This window comes from Camelus dromedarius, chromosome 8, assembly GCF_036321535.1.
Source record: "Camelus dromedarius isolate mCamDro1 chromosome 8, mCamDro1.pat, whole genome shotgun sequence".
NCBI lineage: Eukaryota > Metazoa > Chordata > Mammalia > Artiodactyla > Camelidae > Camelus > Camelus dromedarius.
Genome location: NC_087443.1, coordinates 70,323,987 through 70,351,541, shown reverse-complemented (window position 1 = coordinate 70,351,541; position 27,555 = coordinate 70,323,987). Strand labels below are relative to the sequence as shown.

At 45.8% G+C, this 27,555-nt stretch overlaps 1 protein-coding gene across 3 annotated transcripts in view; it reads left to right on the top strand.

Annotated features, from left to right (window-relative positions):
• The window catches only part of GFRA1 (GDNF family receptor alpha 1), a 197,492-nt gene that overhangs the window by 125,363 nt on the left and 44,574 nt on the right, over window positions 1–27,555 (top strand). For all 3 annotated transcript variants that reach the window (XM_031461830.2, XM_031461834.2, XM_031461829.2), the window contains one exon: window positions 10,702–11,038. In XM_031461830.2, the coding sequence (XP_031317690.1) occupies window positions 10,702–11,038 (337 nt within the window). The remainder of the gene's footprint in view (window positions 1–10,701; window positions 11,039–27,555) is intronic.

The following is a 27,555-nucleotide window of genomic DNA, read 5'->3' as shown; positions in this document are numbered from 1 at the left end:
TGCACATGTCACAATATATTTTCCAAACAAATCTGACCTCAATTATCTCAGGATCAATCTTAAATTAGATAAAATATATTTTAATGAGTGTTTTTATGTCTAATATCATCATTGTTCCTCTCCATACTTAAGGAATTAAAAGGTGGCGAAAGAAGACTTTGCAAAATATCTTTTTAATGAGAGGCATGCATATTTTAGAAATAGCTGAATTGTGCCATCTTAATACACGGAAAGGCATTATGCTCAAATATGTGCCTGAGTGTGCTACAAGACAAACTTGGTTCAGTTCTCAACAATTGGCTCTGGAACTGTAATAAAGCAGTTGTTTGCAAAGAGATGGGCTCGGAAATTTCGTGCACTCCTGCGGTGTGGATTTAAATGGTAAGTTAAATATTTATGAACCTGAGATTTTTATAATTGATCATTGTATGATTTATACACAGTAATTATAATTAGGTTGAAAGAGATTTTAAAAAGCCAGTTTCCTGGTAGCCAAGGCCATTAAATAACGCTAAGCTGCCAAAACAAAAATTAGGTGGGAACCCAGCCATCAAGTTCTGAGCGCCTGTCCCTGTGTCCCTTGTACAATGAGGCGCCATACCTCACCAGGCATCTTACCTGGACACGGACTCCCGCGTTACCTGCTATCCTTTTTCAGGCCTTTGTTTCAAACCTAGTTGAACATAAACAAGTAGAAAACTTCAGAGATCCAATGTATAACAAAAGGAAAAGGTGAGGGAGGTTGGAAAGGTTAATTAAAAATGTAATGATCCCATTTGCTGAGACAGCACTATTAATCATTTTGCAGCAGCAAGCATGTGACTTGCACACCGCTTACAGGAGGCATCTCATTTTTAAGGTATGGATGGGGGGGCGGGTGAACCACAGTGTGTGGTTTATGGAAAAGGAGGTTCTCAGGGGTGAGCCCATGACTTGTGGTTAACACTGGGCACTGTCTTCACCAGACAGAAGAATTATTTCCAAATTCACAGCTGATCAGAATAATTCAGTCACTGTGAACCCCAGAGAAAACTTGGGTATGGCTTGAGGCTTAAATGTAGTTGAGGGAGGTACAGAAAAACAGAATAAGGAGGAAATTCGTCATCATTGTGTAATATGATATGTCTGAAACGGTGTGTGAATGACAAAATGGGCTCCAAAGCGCCAACATGTGCCTTTTAAATGTAATTTTTAGCAGCCCAGCTGGAAAAGGTCAAGCTCCTGAAGGATCGATTACAAGGGTCACACATGTATGATCAGATTTGTCATCTGATCCACCTGGGTAGCAGAAGACCAGACTGTAAATGTGAGCTTCCAGAAGAGCCTTCTCTACCCGTGAAGATCTTGGAACTTTTTATCCATTTTTCATTTGCTGGGGTAACATGTTAGAGGGAGCCTATTAGAAGAACAGTAGTTATGGTAGCATGGTAACTAACCAAGTCAGAAAGAAAAGAGGAAACTGGTTGTGAATTCAACTCTGCAGCCCTAAAAAGAAAGGCAGAAAGATACCCGGAAATTGGCAAGCATCTGTAAACAGCGTTCTCTCATTGTGTCTTGTGAGCTTCCTGCTTGATAAATCACATCTTCATGCAGGCCATGCAAACTTTAATATATTTACTCTGTTTTAGTCCACATCATAATCTATAGAAATGGATTTCTAGATACTTGCATTCCGAATCATTTTGACTGGTTAGCTGGCCCTGGCATTTGCCAATAATGGTGACATTTTCTAAGTGTAAATAATGAGGGGCTGCCAGCCACAGCGAGACCCTCTTTGATTTGGGACAGTGTGAGGATTGTACTGGGGATAAAGGCAGTTCCTCGCTCCAGAGGGATTTAGAATGTGAAAGCTTCTCCCAGTGCATAATTCATCCTGGACACCTCTACATCTCCCTGTGTTGGAAGGACCTTTTACATTTGCTCAGCCTGTAGGTCAGGGTTGAAATCGTTGGTCCCTGTGCTCTTTGGATCAGCAAACAGCTGAGAGGTCAGCACCATCCAGTGCTGGGTTGGTTTTTTTGTTGTTCGTTTGTTCGTTTTTTTTACATTCTGTCCCTGATCAAGTTTTATCCTAAATATTTGATGTTATAATCAGAAAAGGCAATTTGTATTATAATCCTCAAACCAAAGAAACTTGATGTTTGAAGGGACCTTAAATACATCATCTCACAAAGTGGGAAACTGAGGCCCACTGGGGGAAAGCTGGCTTGTACAAAGACACTCAGATAACCAGACCACATTTAAACCCCCTGATTCCTAATTCATTGCTCCTTCAGCAGCATCTGACCTTTTTTATTCCATGGCTTAGGAGATGGCCCTCTAGTTGTGATGAAGGTTATACTCCCATGCCAGGAACACAGGAAGCAAGTCACATCGGGTCTGATCACAGCCAGAGGGGCTCAGAATGATGCCAGGGAAAGCAATATGTAACCTGCAAAGTAACAGCCTGGTTATGTGTAGCTTTGAAAGGGAAAGCTGGGGGAATGGTGTTCTCCATAACACTGATGGGCGGGTGCCGGAGAGGCGTTCATTAGGCTGCACAGCTCACACGCACACGCCCTCCCCCAGAAAAAAAGGATTTCTAGTAAACAGCCTTCATTCTGAGAATGCTTCCCATTCAGACAGCATCCCAAACATGCTACTGAGTTGAAGAATGAACAACAGCAGATGGAGGGAGAGATTAGAGGTGGAGGGGAGCGGGGGAAGCAACATTTTAATGCCGAGCTCTAAAATGAGCTGTGGAGAGGATGGCACTCGGAATTACGGTAAAGCTGTTCAGAAGCCTTCCCACGCGGGTGCGAAGGCGTGTGTGCCCAGACCGTGGAACAGGCGTGCGCCCGCTCCTCCGGACCGTGTGCGAGTTGATGGAGAGTTGGGTGTGACTCAAGTGGCCTAAATTGAATCACTCTGCCCACTCCTCCCTCTGCCCTCCAGTCACTGAGGTAGCAGTTTTGTGCGCTGGGAGGCGGTGGGGGTTACATTTAATAGATATGGGGGATCAATCTTCTTACCAAGTGAAAACTCAAATTTATATGTCCTGTGATTTCAGGAGCATTTATTTTGAATTTCGTTGCAGCAGGATACCTGAGAGTTGGAGGTGAATTTGTGAGGACACTAACAAGGGAGGTGAAAGGGAGGTTAAATGTTGTTTTCCATATTCTGCATATGAGACTTTTTAAAAGAATGAGGAGGGTGGGTACAGCTCAGTGGTAGAGCATGTGCTTAGCATATGTGAGGTCCTGGGTTCAATTCCCAGTACCTCCACTAAAACTTAAAAACAAGCAAACAAACAAGAAACCTTTTAATGGGGGGAGGGATAGCTCAAGTGGTATAGTACATGCCTAGCGTGAAGAAGGTCCTGGGTTCGATCCCCAGTACCTCCTCTAAAATTAAGCCTAATTACCTCCCCCTGCACACACAAAAAAATAGGGTATGCATGAATCTATTTTTTCCCATATTTCATTTGAACATTTTCAAACATACAGAAAAGTGGAAACAAATTTACATTAAGCAGTCATCTTGAGTCTATCATTAAATCTGAATGTAGTTGCTCTGTGAGTATCCATCTATCCATCCTTCTGTCCATCAAAGTTTTTTAAATGCAGGTATCAATATCCTTCTCCTAATGCTTCTGCACACATACCATTAACCAGTTTTTAATATTTGCTTAGTTTTTTTCCTCTTTGAGGTAAAATTTATACATGTACAAACCTTAAGCATACCATTCTCTGAGTTTGGACCCAAACTTCTACTAGGAAAGAGAACATTACCATCACTCCAGAAAGTTCGTGCTTGCTTCTTCCCAGCCAATCTCCACCTCCATCTCCTGGAAGCAACCAGTCTCCTGATTTTTTTTCTTAATCATGAATTACTTTTGCCTATTCTAAAACTTCACATATATAGTATAGAATTATTCAGTGTATAGTTTTTTGTGTAAATCTTTTTTTTTCACTCAGCAGTGTTTTTGAGATTCATTCATGCTATTGTGTGTATAAATCATCCATCTGTTCTTATATCTGAACCAGTATTCCATTGTGTGGTTGGACCACAGTGTGCTTGCTGTTTTCCTATTGATGAATACACGAGCTGTTTCCAGTTTTTGGTTATTATCGATACAGTGCTGTCATTACTCTTGTCCAAGTCTTTTTATGGACATATGTTCTCATTGCTCTTGGGTAAATAACCTAGACGTGGAAATGCTGGGTCATAAGGTAGGTATATGTGTAGTTTTGTTAAAAGACAAGTGGATGGACCATTTTACATCACCACGGAAATATATGAATCCAGGATCTCCACATCTCTGTGAGCTCTGGGGTTGTCAGACTTGAATTCTAACCACCAGTGTATAGTGTATCTCATTGTGGTTTAAATTTGTATTTCCCTGATAATTAAAGATGTTGAACAGTTTTCATGTACTTATTGGCCATTCACGTATCTTCTTTTCCAAAGTGTCTGTTTAAATATTTGACCCACTTTCAATTGGGTTGTTTTTTAATTATTGAGTTTTAGGCATTCTAAATATATTTTAGATACTTGTCCTTTGTCAGATAAATTGTTTTGCAAATATTCTAGTCTGTGATTTGTCTGTTTGTTTTCTTCATTACTTAAGAAATTATCTTTGGATGAGTTTTCAGTTTTGATGAACTCTAACTTACCGATTGTTTTTTAATGTGTTGTCTGTCACTTCTTGTGGTCTTCCCTAAGAAATCTTTGCCTGCTTCCAAAATTACCTTATATTTTCTGAAAGCTTTGTGATTTTAGCTTTTATGTTTAAGTCTGTGCCACATCCTGTATTAATTTTTATTCGTGATGTGAAGTAGGGATTGAGGAGATTTTGTTGTTGTTTTTACATTGATTTTCAATTATTCTAGGACCCTTTGTTGAAAAGATTTCTTTCTCTGTTGATATGTCTTTGGTGACTTTTTAAAAAAAAATCAAATGACTGTAGACATGTGTGTATATTTAATCTGAGTTTTGTCTTCTGTTTCATTATTTGATTTGTCTATGCTTATGCTGTAACACACTGTCCTGATACCTGTATCTTTTTGGTAAATCTTGAAGTCATTTTAAAGTCCTTCAATTTTGTTGTTCATTTTCATTTTCTTTGGCTATGCTGCGTCCTTTGCATTTCCATATCAATTTTAGGATCTGCTTGCTAATTGCAAAACATATTATTGTGATGGAAATAATTGACATGATAACATTATTGAGTCCTCTGATCCATGAACATGAGACATATTCTTGTTTATTTAGGTCTTCTTTAATTTTCTCAGCAATGTTTTCTAATTTTCTGTATAGAGATCCTTCATGTCTTTTGTTAAATTCATTCATTTTGTTAAAGTGCCCCCTTTTTTTTGTGCTATTATAAATGGAATTAAGCTTTTAATTTTGTTTTCTAGTATTTTTGCTGATAGCTTATAAAAATGCAATTGATATTATATATTAACTGTATATCCTTTGACTTTTGATAAATTCACTTCTTAGTTCTATATTTTGTAGATTCTTTAGGATTTTCCAAGTCATCTACAAGTAGAGATGTCTTCCTTTCCACTTCCTTTTATTTCTTTTCATTGCTTTATTGCAATGGCTGTGGCCTCCAGTGCAGCATTGACTATATAGGTGATCAGAATGGGCATCCTGTCTTTGTTCCTGATTTTAGGCAGGAAACAATCAATATTAAATGTTCACTATTAAATATGATTTTAACTATAGATTTTTCATAAGTACTTTTTATCAGATTTTTCATAAGTACTTTTTATCATAAGTACTTTTTATCTCTACTATTCTTAGATTGCTGAGCATTTTTTTAAATTATGGAATGAGCGTTGAAACTTGTTGAATACTTTTTCTTTGTCTATTAAAATAGTCATATGGTCCTCTTCTTGCCTGCTAATAAGGTGAATTACATTGATTGTTTAATATTAAACTGATGTTGCATTTTGGGATAAACCTTAGTTGGTCATGGTACATTATCCTTTTAACATATTGGTAAATACTGTTTACTAAACTTTTGGAATCTATATTTGTAAGGAATATGAGTCTGTGATTATCTTCTTTTTTCTTTGTCAGGTTCTGCTGTTTGGGTAATGCTAACTTCATATAGCAAGTTGGGAAGGGTCATGAGAATGTTTTGTGTGAATGAGAATTAGAAGCAACAAGAAGGTCACACATTTTACCTGTGAGCTAGATATCAGTTAGTAGGTTTTTGCCTCTCTGAATGGGCCAGGTTGTGCATTCTGGAATTTGTCACAGGCCCTGAAATCATGGGGAGGAGGTGGTGCTCTGGAAGTGTTATTTCACTGATATTTATCGACTGAAAGTGATGCTGAGTCATACCAATTACTGAATGGAGTGAACTATGAGCAATTGGTCCACTCTGTTACCATTTCATACAAAACTTTTCCTTTGAAATATAGCTTTTCTTTTTTGATAATACTAAGAAGGAAAAAATTACTTAGTAGCTTCTGTAGTTTTAACAACTTTAAAGAGAAAGTTAACATTATTTAACAGAGCAGGCATACACTAGGCCAATTTTTTTCTTTCAGCTTTCTTGAGATATAATTGACATACCACACTGGATAAGTTTAAGGTATGCAGCATGATGATGTGACTTATATATATTACAAAATGATTACTGCAGTAAGTTTACATCCATCACCTCATATAAATATACAAAAAGGAAGAAAAAATGTGTTTTTTTTCCATATGATAAGAACTTTTAGGATTTACTCTTTTAGCAACTTTCCAAATACACAGTAAACAAACCAGTGTCTGCCACAGTTACCATGTTGTACAGTACATCCTTAGTACTGGAAGTTTGCACCTTTTGACTTCTGTCATCCAATACCCCTACCCTTTCCCTCTGGTAACCACAAATCCTAGCCTTTTTTTTTTTTTTTTTTTTGTATGAGTTTGTTTTTTGTTTTTGCTGTTTTGGGGTTTCACATATAAGTAAGATCATACAGTATTTGTCTTTGTCTTTCTAACTTACTTTACTTAGCATAAGGCCCTCAAAGTCCACCCATGTTGTTGCTAATGACAGTATTTCCTTCCTTTTTATGGCTGGGTAGTATTCCATTGAGAATATATGCCGCATGTTTATCTGATTATTCCTTGTTGTACACTTAGGTGGTTCCTTGTCTTGGCTATTGTAAATAACGCTTCAGTGAACACGTGCGTGCAGGTATTTCTCCAACAAAGTGATTTTGTTCCCTTCAGATGTATACCCAGAGGTGGAAGTGCTGGATTACATGAGAGTTCTATTTTTAATTTTTTGAGGAATCTCCACATTGTTTCCTGTAGTGACTGTACCAATTTACAATCCCACCAACAGTGCACAAAGGTTCTCATTTTCTCCGCAATCTCACCAGCATTTGTTAGCTTGTCTTTTGATGATACCTGTTCAAACGGGCCTGAGATGATATCTCATTGTGGTTTTGGTTTGCATTTCCCTACGGATTGGTGACATTGAGCATCTTTTCTGTATACCTTCTTTGGAGAAACGTCTACTCAGGTCCTCTGTCTATTTTTTAATGAAATTGTTATTATTATTATCATTATCATTATCATTATTATTACTGCTTCTGCTAGTGAGTTGTATGAGTTCTTTATTTATTTTGGAAATTAACCCCTTATCAAAACATGACTCACAAACGCTTTCTCCCATTCCATACATTGCCTTTTCATTCTGTTTATGGTTTCCTTTGCTGAGTAGAAGCTTTTTGGTTTGACGTAATCCTGCTTGTTTATTTTTGTTGTTATTGCTTGTGTCGTATTAAAAAAATCATTGTCAAGGCCCGTGTCAAAGGGCTTTTTTCCAGGCCAGTTTTTTAAAAAACTTGTGTATTATATGGATAACTTTCAGAGAGAGATAAATTTTCTGGACCTCATGGATTGAGTTTTATTATTTTTATTATAATTTTATTTGAAGTTTATAAGCATAAAATTATCACCTCTTATTCTCTGCTTGTATCCAACTATAAAAGCAGCACACACAAATTAAGTATGAACACAGCTTTAGGGACAATGAAATGCAAGTTGATAACATAAATTTAATATAAGGGATGACACTGTTTGGCTGACGCTGAATTGGTGCCTACAGTCGGGTTGTGGTTCTCTGTTTCAGCATGAGTTCTTTTGAGTCTGGCAGGCCTGCATTACTGGGTGCCATGTGATGACTTCATTCTGCTGCCATTTTTCTCTATCTGAACTTCCATGAACCATATTTTCTTCTATCATTGGCTACAACAGTCAAGTATTAAGTCCACCTCTGTGCCTGTAGTCTTTTCTTTTTAACCAGAGATCATAAAGTACCATGAACACCAATGCAAATAATAAATGCAGGCAGTGAAATTGTGTACCATCTTCCAGCCTTAAGGGCTTAATCCAGATGATCCAGAATTTGGTCATATTAATTAATTTGAGATTATTATCCTGCACAAAATGCATAATTTAGAAATCTCCTAGCAAGCTGTAGACCTTCAAGAATATAAATCTCTCCTAAGAATATAACCAGTGGGCCCAACAGCACATGAGAAGTCTTAGAAGAGGAAGAGGCTAGAAGTGTCACCAAGGCCTGGTGGAGGCCCCCTGGTGATCCTGTCAGGGCACATGGTGAATATTTCACTCCTTGAGTCCTGAAGTGCCTGCATGTGAACACAGAGGAGCCAGAGAGAAACCGCTTTGGGAAGGTCATGATGGAGAAAGCACCAGGCGGGCTTGTTAAACCTGCAGGATGTACGTGCACCTGCCAGCTTCCTGCACTGCTCACCTAAGGAGGGCTGAATGTCTTGTTCAGTGCCTTCCACATCACATTGTTGGACTCAGCTGTCGTAGGCAGAAACACGAACCTGGGACATTGTACAATACTGCTCGTGGTGCCAGGGTATAATTTTGTGATTTCAGATTTTTGCGTATTGGGTGTCCTTAAAGCAAGGCACACTGTCAGTAGACCAGGGAGGGTTTTTCATTCACTGAAATGTTGACTTTTGTGTGTGTTGTTTACTTATATAAAATTGTATTTTATTTCAGTAAGAACATGTAACATGACATCTACCTTCTTAACAGATTCAGTATTGGTAACTGTAGGTGTGCTGTACAGCAGATCTCTAGAACTTGTTCATCTTAACATAACTGAAACTTTGTACCCCATGAATAACAACTCCCCATTTCCCCCTTGCCCCAGCCTCTGGTAACTATGATTCTACTCTCTGTTTCTCTGAGTTTGAGTGTTTTAGATACCTCGTATGCATGGAATCATATGGTATTTGTCCTCCTGGGACAATTTCACTCAGCATAATGTCCTCAAGGTTCATCCATGTTGTTGACTATGGCAAATTTCTTTCCTTTTTTAAGGCTGAGTAATATTCCACATGCCCTTTAGACGTATGCTAAATGCACTGCCCTGTCTTTCAGTCACACCCCACCCAGCTGGACTCCTTCTTCTCTCTTGTGAATTCTCAAATGCCTTAATGGTCCCCATCAACTGGGGGTGTAAAGAGAATGAAAGAAGGTTTCAGAACCAAGAAGAGGCTGAGGCCTGAGCAGGAACTTGCTGGGGATTGAATCCCACAATTGTGTGATGCTTGTCTGCTACCTCTTTTCTGTCTCCGGAGGGTCATTGCTACACCTAATTATCAGTTTTCCATGGACCATCTTATAACTTGGTCCTGGGCGGTTTTTCCATCATTTCCCCTCTCCATAGAAACACCTATATCGTGGAAAATGAGCTTGATTTCCCTTGCCCCTTCATCTTTTAACTTTGCCTATTGGTCTTGGTCCTGCCAGCCCACCCAGCCTACCAGAGGGCCCTGCGTCCTCCATGCTCTCTCTCTGGGTTCCACAGCGGGCAGCCTGGCAGTGGACAGCCCTGGCTTCTCTGACCTCATGAGCACAGAGGGCTTAGACACAAGGCAGCGTACGTTTTGTGAGATTCCTAAGGCCTATGGTTTATAAGCTGATTGAAATTCTGTCCAAAATACTAGCTGACTTTTTCTAATCTGCAACCTCAGTACTCGTAGATCCCACATTTTCTATGTGGTAAATTCAGTGTAATTGAGGTTTGCAGATTTTTATGTAATTTATTCTGGTTTTCTTCCAATGGCCTCTGAGCTCGAACTTAAATACAGCTTCATTGTATTGCTTCTTCCTGTTTAGAAAGCTGGCATAATATTTTGTCTTCTGGGCTCAAATAACCGTGCAATTACTCTGTAATCATATAGTAATTAGCATGTACTATGTGCATTTATTACATAATTATATTCCTGGAGGATTGCATGGCAATTATACTTACATTCAGCGTATCATTTTATATTTTATATAATAAACAAGTATATAATTTGTTGCTTTTTTCTTTTATCCTAATTTCAGTTTACCAACTAGGAGCTGGAAACTTGTTCTCCTGTCGTCTTGTTTAAACCTTAGTCGGGCAGGTGTCTGAGCTCCTTTGGCCTCACTCAATGCCTCGTAATTATACATCTGAGACGATGCTAGGAGCTTGTGTGTTGCCCCGGGCTCCCAGCCTTTGCGTTCCTAGCACCTCCTCATTGTCATGAACTCATTAAGTTATTAGCTTCCAAACGCAGAGTTGATCAGAGCTGCCAGCACTGCCAGGTGAACGGGCAGATCTCGGTGAAAACAGGACAGGTGAGCAGCACCAGCGTCCAGCCCTGTGACCACGCCTGCATTTCTCTCCTTTCACAGTGGAGCACATCTCGAAAGGGAACAGCTGCCTGGACGCCGCCAAGGCCTGCAACCTGGATGACACCTGCAAGAAGTACAGGTCCGCCTACATCACCCCGTGTACCACCAGCATGTCCAACGAGGTCTGCAACCGGCGCAAGTGCCACAAGGCCCTCCGGCAGTTCTTCGACAAGGTGCCGGCCAAGCACAGCTACGGGATGCTCTTCTGCTCCTGCAGGGACATCGCCTGCACCGAGCGCAGGCGGCAGACCATCGTGCCTGTGTGCTCCTACGAGGAGCGGGAGAAGCCCAACTGCTTGAATTTGCAGGACTCCTGCAAGACCAATTACATCTGCAGGTAAGCCCGCCAGTGGCTCAGTGATGAATGAGTGGCAGGGAGAACCTTGGCGGCTCTTTCTGTGGCCCGGCTCCTGTTTTCTGAGCTTCTGCCACGGAGAGGTGGGAGGGCCGCCTCTGGGATGGATCGGCCAGAAACTGACCTCTGCCTCTGGCACAAGGGTCTTCAGTTGCTGGTCAGGCTCTTGCGCTGAGGAAGGTCCCCATCTTTAACCCGGGGAAAGCTTTGAGAGGTGCTGGAGTGAGGTGACTAGGACGGCGCTCAGTAAGCACTGGGGGCCACCCGAGGCCACGTGAGCTTGGCGGCATGTGCCCCCTCTGCTGGACCAGGGACCTCCCAGGGGTCAAAGAGGGTAAGTGGGTGGGCTGGGGGTGCTGGAGACATGGAAGCTCTTGACATCGAGGTCAGAAAACTGGAAGGGAGCAGCGAGAGGAATGGAGCTGTTTCCATCCCTGAAGAGGAGAACTTCCCGAACGCCTGGCTCTGTTCTGGGCTATTCGTTACTATTCGTGGCTGAGGGTGGACGCCTTCCTGCTTAGCTGTGCCCTCGGATCTCAGCCCCCATCAGAAACCTTGCTGAGTCTGGGCCGTATTGTTGAAAACAGTCACTTCCTTTTCCTTGTTTTGGCCATGTATTCATTTATTTTTAATGTTTAAAGGACTCCATGAATATATTCTGTGTGTTTTTCTTTCTTTAAAGACAAAAGAGCAACATAGAATTAGGTAGCGGGAAAGGGAAATTTCCTCTTCACGCTGTTCCCACTTGCTGCCGACCGTCACTGTTAACAGTTTGATGGGTGTCCTTCCAGAACTTTGGGTTGAATTCATTGCCGATCGAAGCGAGCGGATTTTTCATAAGCAGAGACTTGAGTCTTTGCAGCCTGAGGCAATGCTGGTGCTGCATTCGGAGCACAGGCCGGCTCCGGGCTGGAGACTCAGACGGGCATCACATGGGACAACACCTGGACTTTGCCCCCCGGGGGGAGCCAGGGGGATTCACATGCTGCCTCTGACAGAATCCTGTGCACTTGATGAATGTTCACAGGCGGACGGGTAGGTGAGGGCGCAACTTTGTGCTTGTTTTCTTCTACGTTTTCCATTTCTAAAGACCGGAGGGCAAGGGAATAAAAAGTCTGATGTATTAAGGATTCTGGTGAGCTGAGTTTCTGGTTAGCTTAAGTTTTAATCTGGTAGAATGGAGTCCCAGTCTTTCCTTAGACTAGGTCTAATAGTCACCCAAGAAAAACCAAACTCCTCATTACCTGCAGAACCCCCTCATGCTGAAGACTTTCTGGGAGAAATTACCCCCACCCCCATTTTTTCAAGGTGGAAGCTCTATGAGGAAGAGCTCAGATGATCAGGCTTGTCCCGGGAGGAGTCAGGTGCTCTGGTACTGCAACTTCTCCAAAGACCCTTCCTTAGTTTCGCACCCTTCTTTCACTGAGACCCTCTTACCCCCGGGCTAGGGTCAGGGATGGCTGTGCTGGGAGGGTCCTGAGGAAGAAGCAGGGCCTCCTCGCAGCCATAAGGTGGGGAAGCCAATCAGCCAGGGGCTCTAAGAACCCCCTGCTGGAGATGAACGGGGTGAGAGGCAGGCAGGACCAAGGGAGCTTCGCTCAGGGTGAGGATGTGAGGGAACAGAATTTCTGAAGACCCCTCCTCTGAAGACTCCTGCATCTGAAACCCGAGTTCCTGTGCTCCTTTAGCCTTTGAGCAGAAGGAATTCCTCTGCTAAGAGCAGGACTGGTTTTCTGGGGTCTTCCTTGGCTTACAGCCAGACAGCTACAGCCCCTCACTGTCTCTGCAGGAGGGAGTTATCCTGTTCATTGATGGGTCCAGGGCAGGTGGTCTGGAGACGGGAAGCTGCTGTATGGGGGTGAGCTCTCTGTCCACTGAGTGATGGTTGGGATGCAGGAGAGAGTGTGGTGATGAAGCCTTTCCTCCTCTTCTCATGAGGTCTGTCTTGCGTGTAAGGTCCACAGGAGGCCCTGTCCTCTCCTGAACCGGCTGAGAGCCTGTCCTGCGTGGTTCATTTGCATTACCTGGCCTGCTGTCGAAAAAGAGAGAATCCTTGGAGGATTAGTGTGAAACAGTCAAATCAGATAGCTTCCCCGCTAAGCTGTGGTGAGAAACAGCTGGGAGTTGGGGAACTTGGGGTGTTCTTGGGGAAGAGTCTGGAGGAACCTGCAGATAATGGGATGGGTGCTGTTTGGGGTTCAGACTCACCTGTCAGGCAGGTTCCAGGAACCGTTTGCGTTTGAGACAGCCCCAGCAGCATGAGTCGCCTCGGCTGATGGGGCAGAAACAAACAAGGGACGGCAGGACAGTCCTCACCTAATGATTGACTGTGCCTGGTCACAATACAGTTGGACTGTGGTGACAACAGCCACCATGACTTGGGGTGAAGTCAGGCTGGACTGGAAGGTGCAGCTGGAAGGAGGCAGCCTGTGTGGTGCCGCCCATCGCTGGCACTGGGCAGAGCTTGGAGGCTGTTTGGGAATCCAGATCCTAGACTGTCCAGGGGCCCTCCCAAGTGAAATTGGCCTCGGTGTGATTGATGGGTTTTATATCCTGTCTTGAATCTTCTCTGGGAAGGTGAATCAGTGACTTCCCCTGGCGTTGTCTGCCGTTAAGTTACTTAGCCCGTCATTTCTTTCCAGAGCTTGGACGTATGACTCACGATTACCCCCTCCCTGTCGGATGTGGTAAATGTCACTTAAGCTGCTAGGTAGGCTCGTGGTGTTTTCTTTCATCAGGTTTTATTAATCTTGTCTTTAATTTTATGCCTTTTACTGCATCCCTTCTCGATCCATCTCGGTGAAGCCCTTGCGGTTACTACTGCCCGGAGCAGCAGCTGATAACCAGCAGGAGCTGGGGCCTTCTGCGAGGTTTCATATTCACGTTGCTCTGGCCCCTCCAGAGGAAGGCAGGTACCCTCCATGGGATGACTGAAGGCCCGATTTGAATATCCCCAAAGCGAAGGGATGGCAAGAGGGAACACCGCTTCCTGAAAAGCTTATTCTTCGAAAGCTTACATTTCAAATGCTCCATTGCCACCTCAACATCAGCGACTATCAAAGAGCTGCTAAAGCTCATTAAAACTTCCCTGCACTTAATGTTTTCCAACTCGAAGCACACAGGTTCCCTTCCTCAGGGTCCAGCAGTGCCTCCGCGCAAAACCTGCCTCCCCCGCCCTGTGCCTTCAGAGGACACGCAACTTCAGCTTTTCCTTTGACTTTGTTTTCTTTTTTCCTTTTCCCTTTTAGGAAAGCTGACAGGTTTCTCTCCTCTTGGGGTGACTGGGGAGAGGCAAGAGCTTGACTGCTTAGGCCTCCAAGCTTGTCTGCAGGAAAGCAAACGTGGAGGTATTATTAGAAGGGTGTGATGGAATTTAAAAGCCTCCAGTCTTTCCCCTGAAGCACAGTGTCTCCCCTGCCAGATTTCCTCTGGTTGCTTTCCTTAGTGCCTGGAAGGATGTCAGGACTGGGTTTGGTCCTAACGGAAGCATGTTCCTTTATTCTCGATGCAAGTGGTTGTATACACAGAATTGAAACTCTTGTCTCACTACTCCTTTGTCCCAGACTCTGACATCCAAACTATGCTCAGGACTTGGGCCCTGGTTTAGGGCGCTACGGGTATGTCCATAGCCCTTTTATTTTTCTAATTAGTCACTCAGAGGCCTCAGCTATTCTTCATTACGAAGAGGGCGGCATCTTCCTCCAGAGCATGCCATCCAAAACCTGTTTTGCTTCCAAGGCTAAGCAGAGAGGGAGCCTGAAGCTACTGACCAGCCCACCTGACTTGTGGCTTTAGCTGCTGCCACGAGGGGTCGCTGCTGCGAACAGCCCAGAGGATGCTTGGTGGTTGGATGGCTGTGCCGTTGTTGGTCACTCTGCACCTGCAGCAGACGTGCTGCATCCTTGGGCACAGAGTAACTACTCTTAGGTTATACTCAGTATACTGCCACTGTTTCCCGAAGTGTGACATTTTTGCCCTGGGGGCAGGTCCTAAGGGGTTCCCGCCAGAGCCCCCCTGACACCTTGGACACACAGTATCCCAGACTCTCCCTTTCCTGGCAGTGCATCTTAGCTGGAATTGAGTTACATTTGCATTTTCTTTCTTTCCTTAAAGTTTTATTGTGGTAAGAACACTTAACATGAAATTTACTCTCTTAATGGGTTTTTAAATGCCCAGTGTGGTGTCATCTATAGGCACAGTATTCTAGAACTTGTTCACCTTACGCAACTGAAATCTTATACCCACTGATCAGCATCTACCTGCCTCCCCCTCCTCCTCGTTCCTGGCAGATACAGTTCTGTTCTTTGCTTCCGTGAGTTTGATGGTTTTAGATACCTCATGTAAGTGGAGTCACGTGGTATTTGTCTTTCTGTGACTTGTTTGTTTCACTTAACGTAATGCCCTTCAGTTTTATCCATGTTGTTGCAATATTGCTTTTTTAAGGCTGAAACAGTGCTTGGCTAAGGGTAGCTCATACCTTTTGGAAAGATTCTGATAATTCTGTACCTCAAAAGGGAAGGGATCAGGGCCTCTGTGCCTTCTGTCTTCAAGGCTTTCTTGTTTTCCTGCCCTCCCTGGGTGCCCAGGCTCTGTATCTCCAAAATTTCCAAGAGTGGTGGCTTTGAGCAGGTCACCAAGTATGTGGTTCTACCTTCCCCTGGGACTAAGGATCCTGTAATTGTATCCTGGAGACCTGGTTTTTTTTTGTTTTGTTTTTTAGCAGAACCAAGAAGGGAACAGCGTATGTAATTTGCAGAATTCTGCCCCAGCCAGCACCACATTTCCCACACTGGGGCTGACCCTGTTATACTTAGAGGAAATATGTTGCTGCTTAATTTGTTAACTGAGACAACTGGGGAAACATGTCACAAGACCATGCAGCAAATTTCTACTCCAGTCACTTACTTGGTCTGACAGTGATACTGCACCTTTAAAAGGTGAGGAATGCATTTCCTTTGCCTGGAATCAGACCCCTTTTGCCTAGTAAACCATGGCTCTTAAAGATCAAGGACATCCTCTACTGTTTGGGCTACATTCCCGAGTTGAAAACTAGATTCTACATCACCGTATCCGGGCTTGTCGTGACGTGTGGCAAACGCAGGAGAAAATGGCTCAGAGGATAATTAATGCCGGGAACTAGATGGGTAGATTAATTTGGCACTTAATTTTATTTTACGCTGATTCATTCACAAATGGAAATCAGCAATTAGACAATGCAAACTTTTGAACCATGGAAAGAAAGGTTCAGGAATATGAGAAAATACAAGTAGAACATTTTCCAGTTCATTTGAGCAGTTTTCATTTCAAATGATTACATGGGTGTCTTTAGCAATGCATTCAGAGTGCCGAATGGCTCGTTTTTTAACTCGCCCCACCTGCACGAGCTGTCTGCCACCCCATCTCTGGGCTGGAGGCCCCCTGGACTCCTGCGGGGGGCTCCTGTGTGCCTGCAGTGATACATTGAGACCTGGAGAGAAGAGGCGGGGCGTCCTCCAGCATCTGCTGGATGGTGGGGGTGGGGGGTGTGCTTCCTGTTGGATCTTCCAGACCTTCACCCCAGCCTGTGTGTCCGTTCAGCACCCGCTAAGCAGGGGCTGAGCTCGCCGAGTCCCGGGCTCACGGGGGTTAACCTGAGCTGCAAGTCAGGCGGGACCCCACTGCAACTTGCTCTGTCTTGTCTCCTGCTATCTCTTTCCTTATCTCTCTGTTGGCAGAGGCGGGTGTGAAGCCATTTGTCTGTTCCTGCTGGAGCCTGTAGCTAAAAAATGCCTGTCCAGATTTCCTCGGGTGTTCTCGCTCTCCCCATCCCACCCCTCCCTGCCCTGCCCAAGCTCAGGGCTCTGCGTCCTCCTCGCCCCACCCCTCACTTGCCCACGTCCCCAGCTGAGCCACTTTTGCTGCTCTCGGCCCTGAGACAGAACCAGAGACTCCTTTTCTCTGCATCTGCACATTCTGCTAATTATTAGATCCACGTGGACAGATGGAGTCTTGGCACCAGAACTGTCTTTTACTGTCTCTGAGTATGAAAGTGGAAGGAAAAGGAACAGAATTGAATCTGCTCAGGAAGCCCAAAGAGAGAGCCCCAACTTTCTTTGGGGAGGAGGTGACATAGTGGAGGGTCTCAGGAGCCGTATTCAGCTTGAGCCTCAGTGGGTGAGAAGCAGGGAAAGTCAAGCAGAAGGAAGAAAGGAAGAAAGGTGCTCAGTTTTGGAAGGATGCAGTGGAGGGAGCGGGAGGTGGGGCTCTGGGGTCTGTCCTAAAGGTAGAGGGAGAAAAATCAGTGTGATGTAAAGGCAAGAGGTTGGGGACGCTTGATTCGTGATAGAAAACTAGCTTGAGCTCACTAGGGCCGAAGAAGGGGGCTGTATTAATCATAGGACTGGGGAGGGAGAGTCGTTGAATGTGGCCAAGATGGAGGCTCCGTGTCACCAGCGCCACCCACTCACTGCTCTGCTCCCCTCTGCTCGTCTTCCTCCTTCTCTTGTGCCATTTCTCTGTGAGTTCTGTTATCCTGTCACCTCATGTGCACAGAGATAGAGACACTTCCCCTACTGAAACCTGTTAGAAAAATCCCAGTTAAGGACTTTGAGTAGCCATGCTTGGGTCACGTACCCATCCCTAGACCAGCTGCTGAGGCCGGAGGGCACATATCCTTTGACCCAGTGGAAGTCACGGTCAATAGGCTCTACAGCCAAAGGCAGCGGAGGTTACTGGGTTCAGAAAGACAAGACCAGGTCCGCGGTGCACAAGGATGTCCACATGGACGCAGAAGGCTTGTACAGCCAGGCACTTGGAGGTGAAGGCACGGTCCTTCAAGTATTCCCAAAGGCTGACGTGAGCTGCCCCTTACCTGTCTGGACTCTTCTCTGGCCACCCTGCCTCTGCTCCCTCTGCTTCAGCCCCTCTGGTCCCCTTGAGGGTCCTGGAATGCACCCGGCATGTCCCGCCTCTACCCTCCGCTCCAGGTGTTCTCTCTGCCTGGCCACTCTTCCCCCAGATGCTCTAGACAAACTCCCTCACCTCCCAGTGTCCTTAACTCTGATTTGAATGAGGTTCACATGGGTCACCTTATTTAATACTGCAAGTCCCTGCATAATCTTCTTGTCCTGTTCTCTTTTTTTCTCTAAGGCACTTATCACCTTCTAATGTTCCATATAATTTACTTACTTGTTTTGATTACTGTTTCCCTCTTCTCTTCACTGGCATGTAAGTTCCACAGTCAGGTTCTCTATCTGTGATACATACCAAGTGCCTAAAACTGTTCCTGGACAATATTCTGTACTTACTAAATATTTGCTGAATGGCTAAATAAAAATAAATTGACAAATTTAAAGTCTGAATGAATCTCAGAGAAGGGGCTGGAATATAGGGGTAGATTTTAGAATCATCAACATAGAAGTTGTTGAGGGTGTGTGGTAGGATTTATTCCCCAGGGGAAGTGGGTGAGAAGAGAAAAAGGCCAAAGACTGAACCTTGGGAACACTACCTAGGTACTAGCCTTAGAAAGGTAAGAAGTTGTAGAGTTGGAGAACCAAGAAAAGACCTCAGCAAAGTTGAGGGAGATCAGAACCTTAGGAAGAAGTGGGTGGCCATTGGTATCAGTCCCTCAGAGGGCCAGAAGGCAGAGAACTCAGAGTGATGATGATTTAGTGCATAGAAAATATGTCCATCCATCCTTCCATCCATCCATCCATCCATCTATCCACTCACTCATTCATCCATCTACTCATCCATCCATCCATCCATCCATCCATCCATCCATCCATTCACCCAGGTAGCCTGCTTTTATTGTATAAAGACCTGACTTCTCACCTGCAGTGAAGAAAGGAAGGCGGGAGCCCGTAAAATCATTACAGCCTGTTCTGTGGTCAGAAAGATACAAGGCACTGTGGGAGGACAGAGGCACAGAACAGCCAGCTCGGGCTGGTGGGTCAGCAAGGCTTCCTGGAGAAGCTGCCATCTGAGCTGGGCTGGAAGGGTGAGCAGAATGGGGGAGACCAGCAGTGGCAGAAGGTGTGGGAGCAACAACCCATTTACTGGGTTTTAATGATGAGCCACACCAGGCTTCATGATCCCAACCCAGCCGCCCTGCACGGGGACAGCCAGTGGAGTGAGGAGCCCAAGGGTGGCGCGGCTCCCACGTGGAGGAGCTGGGAATCAGCCCTGTCTTGCTAACTCCCAACACCTGGCTCTGTCATTCTTTGCAAATGATTGTCTTTCATGACAAGAATATAATGTTCTTACACTGTTCAGTCCCACTGCCTTTAGTTCCAGACAGACAGAATCATCATCCCCGCCAGCCTCTGGATCTAGACGCTCTTTATGGCTCAGTAGCCAAGACAGCATCAGTTTTAAAAGACAGTTTTCACAGAGCATTAGGACATAATGTCCATCATAGATAGCCTCTTAGCATCATTTAAAACATTTTTAAAAAGCTACTCAGGTAATACATGCTCATTAAGTTCTTATTTTATCTGATTTCCTTTTAAGCACTCATTGCTTATTACAGAGTGGTTTCTCTGTGACAGCCTACTGATCGCAAGAGGCTTTTCTACAAATAGGAAAAAAAAATCCCTCCAGACGACACTGGTTTTCTTCTTCATATCATTAACTCAGTCATTTACTCGGACACATTTACTGAGCGCAGTTTATTTGACCCGAGGGTCCTAGATGTGTAAGTTATGTGCCCCTTGACCCCGCAGCTCCCCCTCACCTGGTTGGTTGGACTCCGTAACTCCCTGCTGAACTCTCACTGGGGTTCAGAGTCCTCGACCCTCACCTACCCCAAGGCAGCAGATTTCAGGGACCTGGCTGTGTATCTCATGGGAGACGAATTCTTTGCTGTCACAGAGTGACAACCAGCTCTAAACAATCCATGGTTATGTCACCAGATTGGGGTCATTCAGGTGTTTGCCGTCCTACCTTCTCTCAGCCCTCTGGCCATTTTCTCGTCATAGGAAAACCTCCACTTTGTGGATTGCATCTTGAGGGCAGTGCTGGTAAAGCACGCGATGGGTAAGAGACCTGGGGTCGTTCCCGGAGCTGCCAACACGGGGGTGGGTGGGGGGCTTGAAGGGAGTTTCTGGCGCCTTAGATTTCAGACCACTTTGTCTAAGACCCCAGTGGGTTCCCTCTGCTGCTTTGTGTAGCTTGTTCCTCTTCAGAAAGGACCCTTCTGGTGTGCCCAGTGACCATTTCATGTCCTGGGACCCCTGAAGTTCCCAGGCAGGGAAAACTAGCTCCCTGCTCAAGTTTCGTCCTAAACCCGAACTCTAGATTTTACCAGCTCTTTTTGTTCCTTCAAGGGACGGGGCTGCCTCCATTTCATATCATTCTTTTTCCAAATGTGTATTATCCACCGAGCAAACGTTGGGGAAAAAGAGACCCCAGTGTTCATAGAGGGCTGCCCTCTCATCCAGACCAACAGCCTTTGGGGTCCAAGGGTATCTCATATTGGCCGGCATACTGGCTCCTTAAGCTAAGGCTGTTACCTCCCTGTCCTGGCATCCACAGGACACAAGACGTCTTTTGGTCACCACGGTTCCTGTGGCCTGTGACCCAGAGCAGTCTCGTTTTTGTGCACGGAAATCTGCCCACCTCACTGGGTGGCTGTCGTGTTTGATCAGCACCCGGGATCTCGCAGCCAGGCGTGGAGTCCTACTCCACCCAGGGTGGTGCCGGACCCCCACTCAGGCATCCCCCCAAGCTAGACATCCCGCAGTCACGTTGGCATTCACATTTCTGCGAGGCATTTCCAACTCAGTGAATGGGAAATTGCTCCGTGATTTCCAAAAGCAATTAATTATGCAGAAAATTTTGCATCCAAGAAAAACAAGAATTTAAAAGAACCATCAATGTGAAAAGTACCACACCAAGCTGGAGTGGGGACCTTTTTTTCTTTCCCTGTAGCTGTCACAACGTGTTTATGAGTGAGGCGGCCCTGGGCTCGCGTCCTGGTGCTTCTAGTCCTAAGATGTGGGCAGCTCATGGCCTCAGTTTTGTGTCTGTGACTCCATTTTCGCAGGACAGCGTGAGGATTAAATGTTATCTATGCAGAGGCATCAGCACAGAACCTGCCACCCAGCAAAGCAAACACTCAGTACATATGTCCCTCTTTTCCCCTCACGTTTTCCACAAGCTTGGATCATAGAGGACGAAGAAAGCTTAAGACTCCAAGTGTAACGTTTCCCATCCCCCAAAAGCAGACAGAGGCCTTTAAAGTAGGATTGGTGGGTGGAGTGGGTAGAATTGTACTGCTTTACGCTTTTGTGCACCAACAGCATTAAGTGCCATGTGGAAATTCCAACACTGTTACACGGAACGCTGTTGCTAAGCTTTAGATACCACCGTCTTTTGGGTTTGGTACCATTCGGGAAAGGTGGGAGGCAGAGACGGGTAGACAAAGTCCAGAGGTGTTTGGAGCATGTGTCATCTCAAGACCATTTCTGTCTAGAATAGACGATTATTGACATACAAAGAAACCCAGTAAGATGTGAAAGGAGCTGGCCACGAGTTCGTTGGGCCTGGAGTCCTAGATTCACTATTGTTTAAACTGAATAGTCAGTGGGGGGATCCCTGGCAGCCTCCTGGGGCACGTGCTGCTTCATTGACCCAGAGTAACCGTGCATAAAGGGTTCTGAGAGGTGCTTGTGTCTGAGTCAGTGATGTGAGAGATCCAGCAAAGGGCAGTCACTGACTTGGTGCCACTGAATCTGAACCTTCCTCTCGTCTGGGTTGGTTCTGGGCCATGAATCATCCGATCAGCCCGTTAGGAAGCAAGCCACAAGCGGGGGCAGGGTTGTACAGGACTCAGGAGCCCAGAATCTGCAGAGCCAGGGACATTACTGCAGCAATGTGTGGATGACAGTGATGAAGATGATGACGAAGAGGGTGACATTTATTTGACATTTGCAGTGCGCCAGGCACTGTGCTGAGCGCTTCACAGCAACCCTGGGAGTGGGGGCTTCCATCACTCTCCCCGGTTCACAGATGAGGAAGTGTGATCTGGAGCAACTTCTGCGGTCGCCCAGGTGGTGCCACTGGCATGAAAGTCCAGAGGGTCCGCGAGGCTGCAGAGCCCAGGTCCACTGTGTTGCCGGCCCCTGGTGCCACGTGTGTGCATCTCTTGAAAACCACCCACGTAATCTTCCTGGGTCATTTAGGGTGTGTGGAATTAGATACTGGAGGGGATTTTGTGTTTTTGTTTTTGTTTTTGCAAGGGGAAAGGGGGTAATTAGATTTATTTATTATTATTGCTTTTTTTTTAATGGAGGCACTGGAGATTGAACCCAGGACCTTGTACATGCTAAAGCACCGGCTCTACCACTGAGCTACACCCTCTCCCTGAGGGGATTTTATTTTTACCCTTTATTTATTCATTTTAAAGCAAAAATTTTAAAAAAGAGACTTTTGAATCCTGTCAAGAGAGGACTTACGTGCCCCTTACCAAATATATTTCACTTCTCATTAAAACAATGGTTTTCAAAGTTTTTGGTTTCAGAACTCCATTATATTCTTAAAATTACTGAGGTTCCCAAAGAGCATTCTGGCGGGTGGTTGGTGCATTCACCGCTTCGGCAGGACTGGAGTGCCAGGTGCTCGGCAGTGCCTCTGGCAGAGCTAGGACACAGGTTACTCAAACACACACGGATATTCAAAATTCCAAAGTGCTAGGATTCCCTGAGCCAAGATCACCCTGAACCTTGACCTGTACAAACAAGTATGCAGCTGTCTCACCCCTCGCTTACTGTCGGCCATGGAGAGGGGAGGTGGTGGGTGCAGCTGGTGGGAGGTCAGATGTAGTGTCCCAGCGAGGCCATATCTCCATCTTTGTCCCTGTCCCACCGCGGCCACCACCTCACACGCAGCATCTTGCATTGTGGGTGCTTAGTGACCATGACCATTGGAAGGTTGGTGAGCCCAGTGTGTCTGTGCTGGGCCCTGTGCTAGGTGCTGGATGATCGTTTTCCTGGGCACCTGGATGCTGGGGCACCTTTACGAGTTCGCTCCAGAAGTCTCAGGCCCTGGCTCTTTCTAGGCTGCTCCCCAGCACCCCCAGGCTCAGAGAAAGCCAGAATGGGTGTTTTCTGGGTTTACAAGAGGTGCCACCAAACTCTGCCTGTCCACGGGACTCTATTCCAACCCACATGGGAGAATGCCCTCTCGAGGGAGCCAGGCTTAGCATTCCTTGGCCACGGGGGGCAGGGGGTGCCGGCCTCAGGCGCCTCCAGAAACCAGCTGAAGTTGTGGCCCTCCTTGGCTGGGGTCCTGGAGAGCCCACTTGATTGCTCTCTGCCCGTCCATTCATGTGAAGGAGGCGAGACCCCTGCTTCACAGGGCTGTGATTGGAGAGATGGCACCTTGAGAGTAGTCATGGCAACACGCATATCTGGCCCTTCAGTGCGCACTGAACTCTGTGCCAGGCACTGGGTTCTGGGCTTTAATCCTCCCTGCAGCCCTGTAAGTGCCCTGTTAGTGCCGGTGATTTGTATGTACGTGGGAATGTGCAGACATGAAATGGCAGCAGGGCCCTTGGGACTGGAACCCGTGCTCCAACTCTGGGCTCATGCCTTCTCCTGCTCTGCCTGGCTCCCACCAGCTCCGGGAAGGGCCCACGTGTGTGTCTGCTTCTCTGGAAGAGGCGCCCAAGGAGATGGTCCCATCCAGGCCAGCCCTGCCTGGTGCCCCCTGTCTCCAGCCTCAGGGGTGGTCCCTGCAACCAGGAAAGGGTGGGCAGGTGCGGGGCTGCTGGCTTCTTTCTGTGGCTCTGGGGAGCCCCGCTTTTTGCACCCCTCACTTCTTGACTGGGGGTGACCGTGTCCACAGCCTGGGGAGTGGGACGCTCAGCAAGGGGAGGCCTGGGCCACAGTGACTTCTCCACACAGCTGTGTCATAGGATTGCATCTGAGCCTTCCCGAACAGTGACAACAGATATTATTTTTTTATGTTTTTAAACTGCGAGCACTAGTAAACAAAAAGAATGCCCACTAATTCTGTCATTACACTTTATTGGGTCTAGTAAAGACCACTTATATCCCCCTAAATCACATTTCGGCTTCTTGTGCACACAGTTGACTTCAAAATGGCAGCAAAAGTCCAAGAACTAAAATTAAAAGATGGAACGTTCATTCTTCTTTCATTGCTGTGGGGGAGAGCGTGAGCTGGAGAGTCTTCTTCTCAAAATCTGGCTCTAACTCTTAACCAGCTCCATGACTTTGGCGGGATGTTGATCGTTCTAGACCCCCGGCTCCTCCACTGTAAAGTAGCCCAGCCTGGCTGCTCAGGTCCTTGGGTGTCAAATGACACGGGCCCATGACGCACTGGGCACAGTGACTGGCTCTAAATGAGCGTAGTCGTGAGTGCGGGCTCTGGAGCAGTTAGACCTGGGCTGCGGTTTTTCCTCATCTGTGCTGAAACTGTGACACCAAGCTGTCCATGATGAGTATTGGTCTACAGGTGATTGGAGCCTCCGTGTACGGCACTCGGATTCATTCATTCATTCATTCATTCACTCACTCGTTCAACAAATATTTACTGAACGTCTGCTTTATGCCGGGCATAATCCTGGGTGGTCACCTTCTCATGGCGGAGGCTGTCTGTCACCAAAGTGAAGATGTGAACAAAAATAGTGATGGAGAGGAGGTGTGGGCAGAAAGGCTGAAGCCGACACCCTCCCTGGGGCTCAGAGCCAGTGCAGGGAGTTGGGGGAAAGGCTCAGAGGAGACCCTTGAGATCACTATGAGTGGGTCAAAATAAGCCTTTGAGATCAACTGGTCAGGTGGAATGGTCGAGGGGAGAGTTTATTAGAAAATGGCTTATGTGAACCATGGAAATAAGTTGCTCTACCCAGCAGGAAATAAAAGGGAGGACTGTAGTTTTAAATTCAGCTGAGAGCTTTAGGTAAAATGTAGAAACGGGCTGGTGGAGGGTGGTGCGGTGGTGGGGAGTGAGAAGGCTGCTGTTGACAGGAGGCTGTTAAACGTGAGAGTGGATTATGAAGAAACGTTATGGATTTTCTGAAAAAGGGGGGAATTACCATCTGATGGCAGTGGAATAAGTGATTTATTCTTTTGACGTGTAACACCACAGCTCCCTGTCTCCCGAGCAATGCCCCATCTAGGAAGGAAGATATTAGGGACTAGTTGTTTGCTGAGCTCAAAGTCTCTGTTGACCTTAAAACAACTTGCCTGGAAGAAAAATGACCAAGTGGATATTTACTATTGAACATAATTTTCCTTAGGAAGTCTGCAACCCTATTAAAGATTAATAGGGGATCTTCTTTTCACATGTTTCTGCTTAGAGTCTGTTTGTGCAAGTCCAGGCTGTTACCATTCAGACATCCATGTGCCTTCCCACCCCCTCCCAGGGTGCAGAAACCAGGCTCTTTTAATGTGAAGAAGGTGAATTAAAGTTCGGCTGAGCAGAGCTTGGAGCTCAGGTACCGCAGAGGTATTTAGGGCTGTCCTTTTGTGGGTGGAGGCAGAGGGGGAAGTTTTGCAAATTAGTAAAGTCAAGAGAGCCTGTGTAATTTTAACGTTTCATCTCCTGGGAATCCTTAAAGAAGCAAGGTTTGACTGAAGGAAGCCAGGCAGCATTTGGGATAATTTCTAGAATTTACCTGTGTTTCCCTAAAGTAATTAGAGTTCAGTTTCTCTGTCCATAAACATCGTGGTGCTGCATTTCTTTCTGAGGGTACTGACAGCATCTCCTTAAATTAACACAGGCCTGATGCCAGCCAGGCCAGCAAAAGATACCATGTAGGGCCATATGTAGCGACCTGTAGAATTGTCTTGACCTGTTTCCGTGGGTGGGATTCCACTGGCCTATGAAACCCATTTCTCTGCTGGAAGGTGTAGAGGGCTCACAGGAGAAATCTCTCTTTGGTCCTAATGGTAGGAGTAAGCCTGATGTTAATCGTGAGTTTATCGAACACATACAGACGTTGAACAGGTGGATTAGTGACCTCAGGACAAAGCATTTCACATGCCAAGTTATTAGCAGGTAGATTCTAGGGGAACTGTCAGTGTGGTCATCTCTACCCTAGGGTTTCATCGAGGTCTCAAGGTCGTGGCAGAACGGGAAGCAGCAGCATTGATGAGTTCTGTCCTCCCAGAGGAACCCAGAGCAGTTGCAGCAGATGACAGGTGCCAGCTACCCGTAACCCTCCCGTAACGCTTGGAAGGACTTTCTGTCATTCAGCCAGCCAGAGTAATTTACTTAATTTAAGCTTCAGAGAAGTTAAGGTATTTGCCCAAAATGTCATGGTTAGTAAGTGGTTGAATTGAAATTTACATCCTGGCCCGTTTTCAAATTCTGTACGCAAAACCTTTACTGAGTACTGCTTTTTCAGAGTGTTTTAGTTTTCTGTTGTTGCCATAACAAATTACTATGGATGTGGTGGCTTTAGACCACACAGATCTATTCTCTTCCAGCTCTGGAGGCCAGAGATACTACCCGGGTCTCACCGAGCTGACGTGAAGGCGTCTGCAGGGCTGAGTTTCTTCTGGAGGCTCTAGGGGCGAGTAGACTTTCTTGCCTTCGGCGCTCCTTCCTCGGCTCACGGCCCCCCTCCCTCCATCCTCCAGATCCGCAGAGGCCGGTCCAGTCTTTCTCACACTTCCATCACTCTGACCCCCTCATCCGCCTCCCCCTTCTTTTAAGGACTCTTGTGATTACATTGGCCCCACCTGGGTAATCCAGGATGCTCTTCCCCACCTCAGGGTGCACAACCTTGATCACATCTGCAGAGGTCTTTTTACCGTGACAGGTAACAGATTCTCGGGTTCCGGGGTCTGGAGCGTAGATATCTTTATGGCCCATTATTCTGCCTCCTGTAATAGTTTTTCTTCTGAGCATTTATCTCGTTTTTAATTTTCAGTATATCATGAATTGTGAAACTCGTTATTTCCCTCTCCTCCCAGTGGTTTCTCAGAAGCACGGAGCCGGATGTGTAGCTGTCACCTAGCCAGGGGTATGTGTGCGTTTTGTACTAACTGCACCACTGTCTCAGTCTTGGTCTTATCTTTCTATGGCCCCAAATAACCTTGCTAAGTTTTACATTGATTCTGTTGCATCAAAGCTGCATTTGAATGCATCTTGAAATTCCTTCCGAAGCAAGAGTGGGCATAAATTAATGAAACCATGGTGGGTGACCTTTGCTGTCCAGGGTTCCTGAGCAGTTGACTTTGAGTGTCTTAGGTCCCAGGAAGAACGTGAAGACAACTTCTGTGATTCACTCCTGAAGATGGAGGTGCCTGCAGAATTCTACGTGAAGTAAATTCACAGCTTGTTGGTCTGGAGTGTTAAGGTGGGGATTTGCTGGTGAAAGATTGGTTGAGCAGCTAGATTTCTATTTCTCCTAGTGGCCAAAAGTCACAAAGTGGTTACCGAAGTTTCCCTGAAGAAATGCATAAAAGACTTACTGGATAAGATTTACTCTTAAAAGAGTTTTAGCATCTTTGTCACAGACAGCCTTGGGATCTCTGAGAGCGTTAGGATAA